This window comes from Caretta caretta, chromosome 6 (assembly GCF_965140235.1).
Source record: "Caretta caretta isolate rCarCar2 chromosome 6, rCarCar1.hap1, whole genome shotgun sequence".
NCBI lineage: Eukaryota > Metazoa > Chordata > Testudines > Cheloniidae > Caretta > Caretta caretta.
In genome coordinates this window covers 46,481,153-46,496,922 of record NC_134211.1, presented here as the reverse complement: position 1 = coordinate 46,496,922, position 15,770 = coordinate 46,481,153, and the positions used below count along the sequence as shown (strand labels likewise).

Below are 15,770 nucleotides of genomic sequence, written 5' to 3'. Positions count from 1 at the left end.
ACAGGTGAAAGGATTTTTCCTCTGGCCAGGAGGGATTTTAAAGGTGATTACCCTTCCCTTTATATTTATGACAGACTGTAATCTGGTTTCTTCAGATCAGATGAAAACCTCACTTAGGTACAGAATGCCCATGTACATTTTATTTTCAAATACTTTCTGGTATGGCTACAGAATCTATGTCCTTTTAAAGGCCACAAATAAGAGAGAAGACTATCTAGAGTAAGCAGCAAAGTGTGTTTTCATTAAATGAATTACAGTCAGATATTGACTTCTGCTTAAACCTCAGCAGTTAGTCCCATGTGTGAGCTGATTGTGGCTGATGTCTGAAATGCATCTCTGCAGAGATCTCATCTGTGCTTTACAGACTGGGGAAACTGTGAATACAATGAAGGCAGTGCTGTCAGGTTATCAGCAGCTCTGACTAATCTATATTTGAACATGGGAGGGGTAGGCAGCAAAACAGGTCTTTGAAGTGCATGGAACTGTCCAACTCTCAGGCTGCTGATGTCATCCCAGGGATCATTGAGAGATAAGCTCGAGTAAAGCTGATGACTCAGTGCTGCATAATGAGGAGGGCAAGGGAACACTGAAATATTTCAAAGATAATGCTCTAATAAACAACCAAAAATAAGTGGATATGCCTGTAAATCCATTACAGCAACAGATACTGCTTTGGTCATTATCAAGCCAAGGAGCAAGCATGGATAGGACATTGTGGAAATATTTTCCTGTTTAATATCAGAGTTCCAGTCTCAGGGGAGATTGATGGTACCCGGACACTTAAAGTGTATATTCTGTTCATAAACCGATCCAGCTCCGTTGCAACCCGTGGGAATATTTCCATTAACATCAATGGGGATTGGATCAGGCCCAAACAGAGGGCTTCACAGCTGTAATTCTGGCACCCTAAACCACTATTAAATTGACTAAAACATTTCTGCCTGGACTTAACTCCCACTGCTACCCTGTAGTTAATAAGGGGATGCAAGTCAGGGCAGAATATAGACCTGATTATTTTAACATACCAAAAAAATCAGAATTTAAAGTTCTAGAAGATGGTTAGGCCCCTGCCTGCCTATCGCTTCCAGTGATTTCACAGTGGTTGCAATTGATGGGTGCACTTAATTTAGTAGCACCCAGGTTTAAATTATAGGGCTGTGCAGAGAGGATGTTTTGAGCATGCAGTACCCTCTCTCTGCTCTGGCAGAGACCTGGTATGAAGAACTCCATGTAGAGCTGGTCAAAAAATTCAATATTTGAAATTTCAATTATATATTTTGTCAAAGTTTCAAATTTTGATTTTTTAAAAAAATGTCATTCTGGTTTTCAACCAGCGCTAGTTTCTACATGTATTATAAGGTCCATGTGTTGTTCCAAGCTTTTCTGGGACAGGGACTTGGTTTAGTGTGAGATTCTGGAGGCATAGCTGAGGGAGTCCTTTGTTATTACGGAGCAATTTTGTTAATGGTTTGTGGTTTATTTACTTTTCAGAAATATTGTGCACATCCTTAAGGAGTGCTGATCAGTTCTTTTTAAATTATTGTTTGTTATTTTGTGTCAAGTACTCATAGTTTTGGGTGACATAGGACATAGACAATACTGCCCAGGAGATGTTAAAGCATTGTGAATCCATAGCGTGGTTTCAAATGTAGTAAGAGTATTTGTCCATTTTCTTTGAATGTGTGCTTCATCAGTACAAAATGTCTCAATGCCAAGCATAGTTTTTAATTTTTGGAAAGTAAAATTTGCCTCAGCGTGATATCACTGTGTTTTATCTTTTGGAGAAAACATAAGGCTGAAAGAAAGGTATCAATTACTGAGTAACCTTTTGTGCACCACAGCACTTTATAGTTTACGGTATATAGAATTCCACATTATGAAATGGGTAAAACAGATGGTAGGTCTCTGTGTGTCTGGGCAAGGGTCCTCAATATGCTCAAGGATAGCTCCTTAATCTGTGCCTCTGGCCCTATTGATCTGGGAGGGAAAGCAGAGATTTCATTACAATCGCTAAATGACTGGCTTCTGTTTTCTTCATCCATGGCAGAAAAAATTAAGCAAGTCATGCTTTGATAGCAATTAGATTCCCCATTAATAGGTTCCCTTTCCTTTCCACTAAATATAAGTTGAGTACAGAACTGTATCGTTATTGTTTTCATATTTTCTCAGTAAACACAGTTCTGTGATTAAAGTCCATTTTGTCCAAATGGCATTGCTAAAGGCCAAGATTGATCCTGATCCTGAGGAAATGCTCAAGGTGATTCAGCAGAGGGGCCAGGGACAAACCACTGGTTGCTTTTGGGACTGGATTCTGCAATGTGCTGCGTGCCCCCAAGTCTTGTTGAATTCTGTGAGAGCTGAGGATGCTCAGGATCTTTCAGGATCAGGTCTCTGGCATGCAAGGACTGGGGAGTTTAGTGCTGACTTGGAACTGGAATCCCCAAAGGGGGAGAAATGAACCATGACCTTGTCCTTTCTTTCACACTGGCCACTGCGGCAGGACTGGGGTGTGAAGATGGAGTGCACACATTGCAGCTGTAAACTGGTTTGGAAGGGCTATGGAGCACAGACTACTGCATCTCTCACAGAAGGGCTGTGCGCTCCACAGGCACAATTCCTTTGCAGTTCACAGCTGCTCCTCAATTTCAGTGCAGGAAGTGATTTACAGCTAACAGAAATTCATTAAGGCTCACAAAACCCCTGTGAGAGAGGTAGTTTATTATATCTATTTTAAAGGTTGGAAAACCGAGGAACAGTGTATTTAAATGACTTACTCCAGATCACACAGCATGGCAGTGGCAGAGCTGGGAATAGAACCCGGGAGTCCTGACTCAAAGATCCTCTGCTTTCTATCTACTAGATACCGTTCATTCCTATATATAGCAATTTGGCAGCAGAGCCCCAGAACATTCTCCATAAGTCAGATTCCTTGGCTGTCATTTAATTCAGTGCAACTTTAACATAATTTCTTATTTATTATGAGAGTATTCTTGTTAATATTTGCACTGAATATAAGTTTCTATAGCTGTGTCATGTTATGGTGTAATCTGTCTGAAACGGAGGAAAAACATTACGCAGTTTTACATTTCCTCTAGTTTTTCTTTGGCTGTAGTAGAACATGGCTTATTACTGTAATAAAGGAATGACTTTGACAATTTCTTTAAATTGTGCCTGCTTAGGAACAACGTGCATCTTTGGTGTCTGAGGATTCAGCTTTCCCTTCAATATTAAAACATTGAAGCAGCAGTGTGGAGAAAAAATGGACTTGCACATGTATCTTGCCAGTTGGGGGATGTAGTATCCTGATCACTACTGCGACTTATTTACATTAGTGATAGCACAGACAAAAAGAGTGTCTCATGCTTAATCAGTAGATAAGATGGTTCATATACCCTACGTGAAAAATCCTGATGGGAAAATCCTGGAGGTCAGATAAATGCTGTCTCAGGCCTTAGGTGGTACACAGAAGAAAGTGTAATGGGGTTGGGAGGAAAGGGGTGCTGAAGGGAAAGAACATTTGAAAGGGCTCCTTCCTACTGCCAATCTCCCCACAACTCTCACTTGAGGTTCATAGAAGTTCTCCGGTTTCCAAGACGGGTTAGCCGTATTAAATATGGCAGCTCTATCTAATGAATGGATATACACGGTTTCATTTATTTTGTCTTTCAGTGACATTACTTTATTGGTGTAATTCACGATGTCACTGGAAATGTAAAGAAATGCTTGCTTATTAACATGCTGATGTATTGATGGGGACATTCAGGGCTAGCATTTGGGGTTGGGAGTAAAGATGGCTTTATGCTACATTTACGTCCTTGCCAATATTGGGGACTGCAGCTCTACCTTGTGCTGGCAGATAGTGCACTCTGGCCTTGTTCCCTCCCAGGTAATTACATCAATGATGCCTTTTTTGCTGTTCGATTAGGGTAAAGCACAGCTACTCTCCCCAAACCTCCTCTCTCTGATAGAGCCAATTGTAGAAATGCTTTTCTGCTGTAAGCTTCAAGTGATTCTAATTGCACGTATACCTATTCTCCTAGCTAAAACCACTTATACAAGGAAGGATATAGTCTCCTGTCATCTTGCAAAAGCAAGAAACTCAGGCTTAACTATGGGGCCTCATTGTACAGCGGATGATCTACACAAGGCTTGCTTCTGCACTTCTTTTATTAGCCTGAGGAAAATCTTTCACGCCCTTTCACCTTTCTGAAATTGATGGAACTAGGAACACGTGCAAGATTTTTCAAGCAACAGTTCCATAGAGCTAGCCTACACTACAGCACTACGTTGGCACAGCTGCACCGATGCAGCTTCGCTGCTGTAATGTGTCTGGTGAGATGCGCCACGCCATGCCGATGGGAGAGCGCTCTTCCGTTGGCATAATTACTTAGTCAGCGAGAGGCGGAAGCTATGTCGGCGGGAAAGCGTCTCCCACCGACTTAGTGGTGGTGTGGACAGCACTTGCATTGCTCAGGGGAGTGGCTTTTTCACACTCCTGAGTGATGTAAGTTACATCGACTTAAGCGGTAGTGTAGAGAAGCCCATAGTTAACTAATGGAGTTTCATTCTAAAATCAGAACTGGATTTGTTTTCTTAGTTTACAGTCACATAGCAAACTTAATACAGCATCTTTGAAGGATTACATTCCAGGATTTTTGTACAAAAAAAAATAAAAAATTTGCACTGATTTTCTTTCACAGTATTCAAATCAGAATAATTTTTTTAGAAACTGGATTTTTTAGGCGGGGAGATTTTTATCCAAAAGTTATCTAAATAGTTATTGACAACTTTATTTACCACGCCCATGCCCAGTTGAAGTGAAAAATTTTGATCATCACTCTGGTACTGTTTTCAGTAATTCTGATACAAATTTTGACCAAAATATTTAAATAAAAATTGAAAAAGCCACACCATTTTCTGCAAATACAGTGGATTTTTTTAATAATGTTGACAATATTTTGCCCCCACCCCCACCGCCCAATTCACCTCTCAATTCAGAAAAAAAATATTTTTGGACCCAAACCCCCTTTTAATTAAAAAAAAATATTGACCAGCTCTAAAATTTACATAAAGGATTGCAACAAAGAGAAATAACTAAATGTTCTATTTGTCAAGCAGTAATCATAAATGAGATAGTGATATGTGATAAAAAGCAAAAGTAATTATGACACATTCAGTACTGGAGAATTATATGCAGTGGTCAAAGAACAAGCAGTTATCATACATATTTTTCCTTAGCCAAACAATGGATTATTAGTTAACGGATTTCCCTGAGCTTTCCTTGTAGTAACTGCTGTACTGGCAATGATTGTATGCACTGAATTCATTAATAATGTTTCCAACATCTGTTTCCTCCTGTTTTCCCTACAATTTTGTTCAAAGAGCAATGGAATCTAGAATTATATCTCTTTAGGGTGCTGTGTATGCTGGAGTCAAACATACTTCATGTCACTGAAGACCCACAAGCAAATAACAACAGTATTGTTTAGCACATTAATAAGGATATTTAGATGCCCATTAGAGGTGTAAACAATGTCCTTGTAGGAAGATTGCATTGTGGGGAGTGGAAGGAGCTAATATTTTGCTGCGTCATCATTTGCAAACAGTCAAAGTTCATAATAAAGCTTTTGGGAACCCTCTTGTGCATTATTTTTAGAGAAATCAGATGCAAGCATGTATCCTGCCTTCTTTTTCTTTTAAATTGAGAGCTGTATGTAAAAGGCCCCTTTGAGGTCAGTGCTGCCAGGGCTCCAGGGATTTTACCAACTTCAGCTCAAATTGAATCTCTTTCACTTTGTCAGGAGAATCTGATGGAGAGGTGGGAGGATGAAAGGTAGCTCCCACGTCATACTTTTTGATAGAACAAATAAATACGTGTTACACCTGGCAACCCTATCAGGATCCTGTGGGTAAGAATTCTTCAGCCCAAATTATGGCTTGAGTTCACGCCAGTTTGTTAAATAAATGTCTAACAGCAAAATGCATTTGTGTGCAGGATATTAGGTTCATGTGTTGTTATTAAAAGGGAATGGGGATGGTACAGATAGAATTTGCACTCCAACCTTGGGAGCATCACACCATCTGAATAATATTTCAGACAGACAAACTGAGAACTTCCCTAGCCCTCATTCAGCATAGTTGAGTATGTTACATACATCTTGTAGTTACACACATCATTGTGCTGAAAGTCTGCCACTTAAATCCCTATCCATCCATCTTCTGGACATAGGACAGATTCTGGCCCCTATTCACTGCTGCAGCATATATATGGGGCTACAATTGTGCACCAGGGGCTGAGGGAAAAATTCTCCAGTGGAGGCCCAGTGTAGAGCCTCTTATTGAGGTCTGCATTGTGCCCCTTTCCCCCCCACATTCTCTGGCACAGGGAGCAAATTGAGAGTGGGAGGAGAGATTCTGAGCTGCTCCAAATGCAGAGTAGCTCTTGGGAGGATGCTCTGAATGAGAGCATCTCTAGGCAGCTCTGCTAATTTATGCTGTGGGTTGATTTGGCTCTCAGAATAGGGCAGAATCCTGAGAGCACAAAGGTGTCTTAAAGTCACATTTTGCCCCCTCGCTTTTCCTGTGCTGAACCTTTTGTGCTTCCTGGAAGCACAATATGGAATCTCCAGCCATGAGATCTAGCCAGCAGCTAGTATACTGACAGGAAGGCCTTTTTGGTGTTTTCCTTGTGTCAGCAGCATGGAAGGGACAAATTAAACTCTGTTAAGGGAATGAATGGAAGGCACTGGCTGTTCATGTGAGAACTGGTGAGATAGTCTTACATAATTCTTTTATAAGTCTCTTTGGCTTCACATCCAAGCTTCTTTCTAGGAGTGTATTCATTCATTCATGGGCTTGTCAGAAGGTTATTGTATCTGCCCTTGACCCTCCTTAAAACCATACATCTTATTTTCAAACCTTCCAATAGTCCGTGACCCACTCTGATTTTGACTGTTGTATGAGTGACCTTTCAGCAGCATACTCACTTATGTAGAGGGCTGATGAGGAAGATTTTCCTGTGCTGCAAGTGCTTTGGTCCATGTTGTCGCAAAGCGAAGGAAAAAGAGGCTTTTATTCTCAAGAAAGGTCTAAAATTTTACTTCTAATGTTCAAATATAACTTACTGAAAGAATTTAAGTCTCTGTACATCTGTGCATCTCTTTCTCTATGTGTAGCTATTAAGTCTGCCAAAAAAAAGTACACGTAAACTTTTTTTGTTTAAGGGATGAGAAATGGTTGGGCCCTTTTTTAGCAGTTTTTCATACACAGGCAATCAAAAAATGTTTTATTTTCCAGAGTAATATAATACAGTACAGAGTTAAAGAATGAAGGTAAAGGCAGAGAAATATGTGGAGGCATAGTCACTGGAGAGAAGACTTGGTCAGTTAGGTGAGAAATGATTCTTTTCCTCTCAAAAATTTAGGTGCACATACAAAATTATATTGTAAATATTCCTTTATTGATTTTGGAAATATTTTAGCAGCAGCAGCATCCTCTTGATGGTTGCATGTTAAATTTGATGAAAGCAGTAAAGTCACAAGATGGTTTTTAACTAAGCAACCTCACTTAGTTGCCCCATTTGTATATCTGCAGTTGAACAGAGGGCACAGATTTGAGCGTGTACTCCTTTGACCACCTGGAGTAAGCACCAGTTTTGGCTGATAGAGGCACAAGTAGTCCAATTTGTGCCTGCAGTTGAGTTTTTCAGGTGCAAACAGAGAGACGTAAGTTTTGTGGGTGTAAATTGTGTTCTGAGAAAGAGGTAGGACTTCCTCTTGTTGAATGGTATCCCACTCTGTTTAATGCTAAAGCGGACAGTTCTTGAGCTCTAGAAAGCATACTTTCTATCTAAGGATTATACATTTTCCCTGGGAAGTTACTTATAGGAGTTCAGATTATGTTCAGAGTGAGTAACTCTTATAATGCTAAGGAAGGTTCATGGTCCAAGGTGTACAATAGGACATGGGAAACATAGACCTGTTTGTACCCCCCTTATCCATATGAAAAGGGTCTCAGATGTCCTTGTAACACTGTTTCTTCCACCCTGACCCTGCAAAATCCCTATTACATGAGCAAGGCTTGTACTGAGAGAGAGGGAGGGAATTGGGTGGCCCAGGGGCAAGGCCGAGGTATCTATTGTTCACCCTCCAGTTTCTTGTACAGGTAAGGCATTTCCATGCTGTTACCTTTTCTTTGTACACCCTGCAGTGCTCCTGGGGGCTGCTGAGAGCAAAAGAGCTGTGATGCCAAGGAGGCAGGTGAGGATGCACGTGGGGTTACAGTTGGTGTAGGGGTATAGGGTCTTTGCTTGAGTTGCCCTCATCTTCTATAGAGCCATTGGGATCCTCCATATTTGGGTGAAAGTAATATGCTTTTTTCCATTTAGGGGGCAAAATCACCTGCCCAGTCAAGATGGCAGCCGGGTGGTGGGGAGGAAGGAGAGAGTGAAATCCTTGAAGAGATTTCACAGGAATTGCCATATTGGATCAGATTCAAGGTCCATCTAGTCCAGTATCCTGTCTCTGACACTGGCTCATAGAGACATGGCTCATAGAGACATGGCTTCAGAGGAGGGTGTAAAAACCTCACAGTAGCCAGATGGGATAATATGTCTTCCACATAGGTTTCTCCTGATATCTAATAGAGATTGGCTTAAGGACCTGAACATGGGGTTTAATTTTGCTTCCAAAATTATTATTGTTGATTATAACAACTCTGAATATTCTTAGTATTCGTATGAATATCAAGTTCTTAGCCTCAATGACTCCTGGGTCAATGAGTTCCACAGTTTAACCACATGTTGTTAAAAAAAATCTATTTTCTTTGGCTTTTACTGAGGGAGGGGACAATCTGGCCCCATGTAATCTAGCAAGTGGGAAAAAAAGAAAATCCAAGTAGAAGCTGTATAAGATTCTCTAGTTGCACTAACTAGAAATAAAAAGAACCAGCTTCAAGAATCAGTCTCTTCGTCAGTCCGGGTAAATGGAGAAGCACTTTGTAACTCAGTTCCTCAGGACCTAATGAAGAGAGTGGGTTCCTCCATAGATTGCTCCATTCCTTTTTATGTTTTCTAATACATATCACCTGGAACTGCTTTTGTTCCAAAAATGTTTCTTTAAGGAGCTATTAAAGTTAATCAAAAGGGAAATAAATGGTCCATATTTATGTCCCTGCCCCTCTTTTTTTAAATAACCTAATTTGAATGCCTCATCCAGTTTGCAGGGCCAAAATAAACCCATCCCTGAAGGGGTTAAATGCAATTCTTTTCTGAAATGATGAACGGCCCATTGAACCAGGAATGCCCAATCTGTGAAGTGCTTGTGGTTGCCGGGGGAGGGGAGACTTCCTTGTCCTGCTTTCACTCCTGCAGCTCCAGCTGCCTTCTCAGAGCTCCTTTCAGGAGTTGTTTGATTTGGCTGAGAGGGGGGTGGGGGGAAAGGCAGAGAGAGTAGCCTGTGCATAATGTTTCTGGTTTCCCTCTATCCACAAGAAATCTAACTCTCCAGAACAACAACATGAAAATGACTTGCCTTAAGCAAAAGGGGAGAAAAGCTTACTGTAACACCTGGATTATAAGGAACTGGAGACACGCATGAGATGGATTTGTAGCATTCCCTGGTCGAGGCTCCTCTGGCAGGTGCTTGGTTGGTGCTCTGTAAGGAAAATGAGTGTGATGCTGTGGCGCTGGGAACAGAATAACATGACCATGAAACTGGTAAGAATTTCACGTGCAAGAATTTCAGAGCACGCACACATGGATTGATTAAGAAGTAAAATTTCAGTTTATGTGGAGAGTTGTTCTGTAACCTATTTGGATGGTATTATTTTCTGAGTGTTGATCACTGGAGGAAAACAGGAGTTTTTGTCCAAGTGACATAGCAATCTTAGTAAGGTGAAATAGATTGTTTTACAACAGCTGATGCTGAAGTGAGGCTTCTTCCCGTAGTCTGGTGTATTGCAGGAGGGACCAGTTCCGGACAAATCTGTTAGTTATTAGTTCATCTTTTTGTACTGCTGTAGATTTCTGTGTATGTTTGATCTCTGTGGTAATTAAGTTTATTTAAAAGTAAAAATAGAAATGTAGACTGAGTATATGGTCCTTTTCTCTTCCTTTGGGGTGGGGGGAAGTGTAGTTGGGGGAGAAGTTTTCTTTCTCTTTCAGTCTTTCGGGAGTAATTTTCCAGAGAGGAGCAATTTTAGGTCCTGGGTTTGTTGATCAGTTTGTTTATATCTCCCCATTATTCTTCCCAGAACAATAAAATAAACCACAGTTTCTTGTAACCAGAAAGTGTGTGGATTCATCCTTCCTGCAGCATAAATAAGATTAGGAAACCCACGCATCTGCCTCTCTTTTCAAATTACTGTCCATACCAAGACTTAAACTGTGGTCAAAACTTAATGCAATTGCACTTTACCATGTTTTTTAAAGCTATTAGTTGAATAGAATATTGAGGCAGTGACACTGCGAGAGAGTTTAAATGCTGTTCTCTGTTCTACTAGCTTATTACTTTAAGCAACAAAAATTACAGTTCTATGCAGATTTTATTTTAAAGATTTTTCCTTAGAAGTTTATAATCAGTATCAAGGATTTGTGATGGGCCTAATCCTTTAGTCTTCATACGTGGAAAACGTTTTCTGAACTCGGTGGGGCTGAGGGTGCTCAGCCCCTTACAGCATCTGGCCTTGTGTTGACAGAAATGTATAATGTATCGAGCTGTCGTTTAAAACTCTCTGGTCTAAAATGTTTTCCTGTTTGATGAAGAGATGTCACCTAAGGAAGATTGTTCTTGATAGAGAAGCGGCTGTGTGCGTGGGATCAGATAGTGTCAGATGCTGCATGCATGAGTACCTCCTAGAATATTGAATTTTTGAGCTGGTAAGGAAAATGTGCCACTTGAGCGTGGGGGTTGCCCAAGCCTGGTTCAAACTGCTGCCTGGTATGCTCAGAAGAGAGGCTAGTGCAAGCCCCATCTGTTAGCTTATTACTTTCAACGACGAAAATTACAGTTCTGTGCAGATTTTATTTTGAAGATTTTTTTTTAAGTTTATCATCCGTACCAAGGATTTGTGATGGGCCTGACCCTTTAGTCTTTATACATGGAAAATGTTTGCTGAACTCCGTGGGACAGAGAAAGCTGTCTTCCGAAGTAGAGAGAATTAGATTCACAGGTGTATCTGTGTGTATTGCACACATGGACTTCTAAGCCGCTTTTTGAATGGGCTTGGCAAATAGAATGGGTTTTGGTCAGCACCTACATATCTCAGCCTGGGGAGAATGGAGCAGTTTAAATCAACTAGGGAAAATCAGACTTAAACTGAGAAGGGAAAATAGGAACATATACTCAGTCATGAAAGACTCAGAGAAATGTCATGAAAGCAACCTCTCTGCTTTCACGACAAACCATCTCAAACAGATCGTGAAAAATAGGGTAAGGTTGAACAACAGTCTGAAAAAATATTGATTTGACCTCGTGCTACTTTAGATGGTGTTATAATGTTTCTCCTCCCTCCACATACACCAGACACAGTTGCACAGGGGAATGCAGGGATTGTTCCTTCCTCGTGTGGTGGGGAGGGGGAGGTGAGTGGGTGGGTGATGCAAACTTGCAGAGGGTTGGAAGGAGGCAGGGTCAGATAGTGCAGTGTTCACATTATTCCCCCAATTGCCAGGGAATTCTGGGAGGGATTGTGCCTTAGGGTCTGGAAGAGATTGTTTCTGAGCAACCTTTGGGCTTTGTGTGTCTCTACTGAGCCTAATAAACCCAGTCTGGTCTTAAGTGATAAACTGGATCAAAGGCAGATTTGTAAACAAAAACCAAACCCAAACAAATACACATGTAGGGTGTCAAAAGAACACCCAATTCAAACAAAACAATAAACTTAAAATACAAAGCAGAATTGCTTTCATAGGTAAGAATGTTAAAATATAAAGTCATAGAACAGAATGAAAACTTAGAACCATATGTAATAGGAAATAATATTGTAATGAGTGTACATGTGTAACGTGTCTGTTACTGGACCAAGTGAGAACGGCTCAGGGGCATGCCATAGGCCCTATAGTGCTGTCCACTCATTGAGATTCTCCCTTTGCTCAAGTGGTAGAGGACTGTGCTTTTTCTGTTCATTCTACGGCCGTGAAGAGTAGCACAGTGACATCTATAACATTCATAGTTTGATACAGATTTGTTGCAGTATTCGGTGATTCTTGAGCATCTTTCATCCAAGGATCTCAGAGCACTTTACAAACATTAATTAAGCCTTGCAACATCCTTACGACTACTGTGTAGATGAAAAAGACATAGTGATTCCTTAATCTGCTATTGGAATGCCGGCAGTGCTGGGGTAGACTGTAGCAACATCTGACAACCCACAGCAATATAACTAGTGGAAACCATAGACAGAATATTTTAAAATCTTTATTGTCATTATCAATGGCAGAGGGTGCACCTAGGGAAACCCTGTAGAATATGACTGTCACTATTTTCTCTTTCCTTTTTTCCATCACTTTGCTTGTTGTTTATCTCAGTGAGGATTATGTAAAAAGAGGGTGAGCACTGTTCAGGATGAGCTAATTTTGGTTATCCTATTGAAAATAAGCAAATACATAGTCAGTAATAGGACTTCAATAATAAAGTTCATTTTTTATACAGCCTACTTAATAATAATTACATTTTAATATATCTTTAAAACTGAAAGCAGTAAATGATGATTTTTCATTTTTTATTGTTTGTATTACAGTAGGCTAGAGGCCTTGACTGAAATCAGAGTCCTGTTGAGTTAGGTGTTGTACATACACCCGGTAAAAGCTTGCAAACGAAGGGCCTACCCCCACTGAAGCCAATGGCAAAGGTCCCACTGATTTCAGTGATGCCAGATGAAGTCTCAGATGGATCTGTCAGACAAAGCAGGAAACAGAGGTGAAGTGACTTGCTTAAGGTTGTACAGCTGATAAGTGGCAGAGCCAGAAATAGAACATCAGGTACAGGAAAGAAATAATGCTGAAAACAAACCAATAGGGTAGCACTTTCTCAAATGAATAGTAGCTTAACTATTACGTTATATCAAAAATTGGTTCTTTTTACTCAAATCTTTTTAAAGGCAGATTACAGTAAGAGTGCCACACAGCAGAGAGAGTTTGTTCTTTCCTCAGTCACATTGATTGGCATATACATTTCAGCTGTTCGCCAATCCACCCATCCTCCTTGACTTCGCTGAGAGCTGAGGGTGTTCAGTACCTCACAGAATTGAGTCCCAGGTTTGGCTCCCTCCAGCTGAAGCATGAGTGGAGGATGCAAATAGTCCCACTTTCTAATTATCAATCATCTGGCTGCCAGCAGCATCACCCCAGCAAGGTTAGTCCTCCCATTTTTATGGGTTGGCTCATGGATCTTGTTTGGTTCACGTGTTGGTGAGTGGCTTTAAAATTTCCATGAAAACTGCAGCTTTTATGACAGCTGTTTCTAACTGCCTGTGTTTATCATGTTTTTATTGGGACTGAGATTCTTTCTTGTTTCCTACTCCTCTCCCCCTCTGTCAGGGTTCCATATGCTGGTACCACCTTTCTTACAACATATTAAGCAGAGCACAGAACTGGAAGTGTATGGAAATGGATCCTCCATTGTGTTGTACCTAATGTATATGCAGGTTTTGCAATTAGATGATTTACTGCGTGGCTTAGTATTTTAGAATGTATTTGTCCTTGGCAGGAATCCTCAGAGCGTTTATGCCGTACTGATTTTGTTGTAGGTTTATTGGCTAGTGAAATAGTAGTAATGGGGGGGGGGGGGCGGAATCATTGTTCTTGTAATGGTGTAACACCATTCTCTAGTTATGTTCAGTAGATTAAGTGTAGGTGCTTGTACAGCATGTAATTTTTTGGATTCCACATTTTTGGTGAAATTCACCTCCATGTCAAGTTGAAGGTGGCCTGCAAAGAAAAGAATGGTTTTATGTCCTTTTAAGAAATATATTTGTGATGTATAAAGAAGGCCTGAAGGTGATTTGTTTTGTGTTGTTTCTTAAGTGCGGAGGGATGGTTCTTTCTTTTTTTTCCTTTCAACCTTAGAAATATAAGGAATATCAGGATTCATTCTCCATTGCTTTGCAGCCTGTAAAGTCATTTCAATGAGTACATAGTGTACATAAAATGCTATCATAACAGCATTCTACATTGCTACCTTGAACTCATTAACTATGAGGGAGGGACCAAAACATTTCCTTTGTGTCAGCTTGATTTGGGACCTAGCATAAATGAGAGCAATTTGGGGGCTGCTCTTACACCCATCTACCTACAGCTCCAGGAGGGAGCTAGGAACAGCTGGAGCAGAGTGGCATTACAACTTCCTCTGTTTTCCCTGATCGTTGTCTTACCCCAAGGACTACAAGGGGTGATGCAGGAGCCATTACAACAGTTCTTTGCAGGAGCTGCTTCCAGATGGCTAGATTCATTGGCTTTCTGACCCCTTTGTGCCATTGAGTGGTGCAGAGAAGTTGTATCATAACTGAGAAGTGGTCCTGTGATGCACAAGGAGAGATGACTACTTTATAAGGTGCAAGGCAGTGAAGAATAGGCCCAATGAGTTTTAAAGAGCGTGAATAACAATCACTTTCTCTACCATGTTTCACTTCCTTGCCTTATGTGATGTCATAATCATACTAGTTTTCCAGTTGTCCATATAGTCTTCCAGGAAAAACAGGATAGGTAAGACCTGAATTTCTAATATAAAAATAACTAGGACTAGGGTTACCAACTTTCTAATTGCACAAAACCAAACACCCTTGCTCCACCCCCTTCCCAGAGACCCTGCCCCTTCTCTGAAGCCACGCACTCCAGCACCCTTCCTTTGTTGTTCGCTCTCCCCCACCCTCACACTTTCATTGGGCTGGGGCCAGGGGTTGGGATGCGGGAGGGGGTGAGGGCTCCAGTTTGGGGTGTGGGCTCCAGGGTGGGACCAGAAATGAGGGGTTCAGGGTGCAGAAGGGGGCTGGGCTGGGGTGGGGGTTGGGGTGCAGGGTATGGGCTCTGGGAGGGGGCTCAGGGCTGGGACAGGGGGTTGGGGTGCAGGAGGGGATTCCGACCTGGGGAGGAGGTTGGGGTGCAGGCTCTGGCCGGATGGCATTCACTGCAGGCAGCTCAGTGGGGCTTAGACGGCTCTGTGCCTGCTCTGGCTCTGCACTGCTCCGAGAAGCGGCTGTCATATCCGGCCCCTAGGTGGAGTCATGGCCAGGCAGCTCTGCGTGGTGTGTGCTGCCTGTGCCCACAGGCGCTGCCCCTGCAGCTCCCATTTGCCGCAGTTCCCAGCCAGTGGCAGCGCTTGGGGTGGGGGCAGCGTGCGGAGCTTCCCTGATCATACCTGTGCCTAGGGGCTGCAGGGACATGCCGGTCACTTTCGGGAGCTGCGTGGAGCCAGGGCAGGCAGGGAGCCTGCCTTAGCCTCACTGCACCGCCAATGGACTTTTAACGGCCCGGTCAGCTGTACTGACTGGTGCCACCAGGGTCCCTTTTCGACCGGGTTTTCCGGTGAAAATCCAGATGCCTGGCAACCCTAAACAAGACATAAATATTTTTAGAAAGGAACAAACTTCTTTATACATCATAAAAAATTTAAAAGGACACAACTGAGATGGATAAAAATCAGTAATTAAAAACAATGGATTTTAAAAATTTAAATCAGTGTTTTTATTTGAATATGTTTTTCATTTAAATTAAATATTGGTTTATTTTAAAAAAATAAACCTGCTTAAAATTAAATTTAAAATTATGAAAATCT

General features: G+C 41.5%; 1 protein-coding gene across 9 annotated transcripts in view; it reads left to right on the top strand.

The window, feature by feature from the left end:
- Window positions 1-15,770, top strand: part of NAV2 (neuron navigator 2) — a 660,409-nt gene that overhangs the window by 365,032 nt on the left and 279,607 nt on the right. Inside the window, exon 1 of one of the 9 annotated variants that reach the window (XM_075129475.1) lies at window positions 9,429-9,715. The exons of the other annotated variants lie outside the window; for them this stretch is intronic. Coding sequence (XP_074985576.1) covers window positions 9,593-9,715 — 123 coding nt within the window. The 5' untranslated portion in view covers window positions 9,429-9,592. Of the gene's footprint in view, window positions 1-9,428; window positions 9,716-15,770 lie in introns of those variants that run through there. 9 annotated transcript variants of the gene reach the window in all.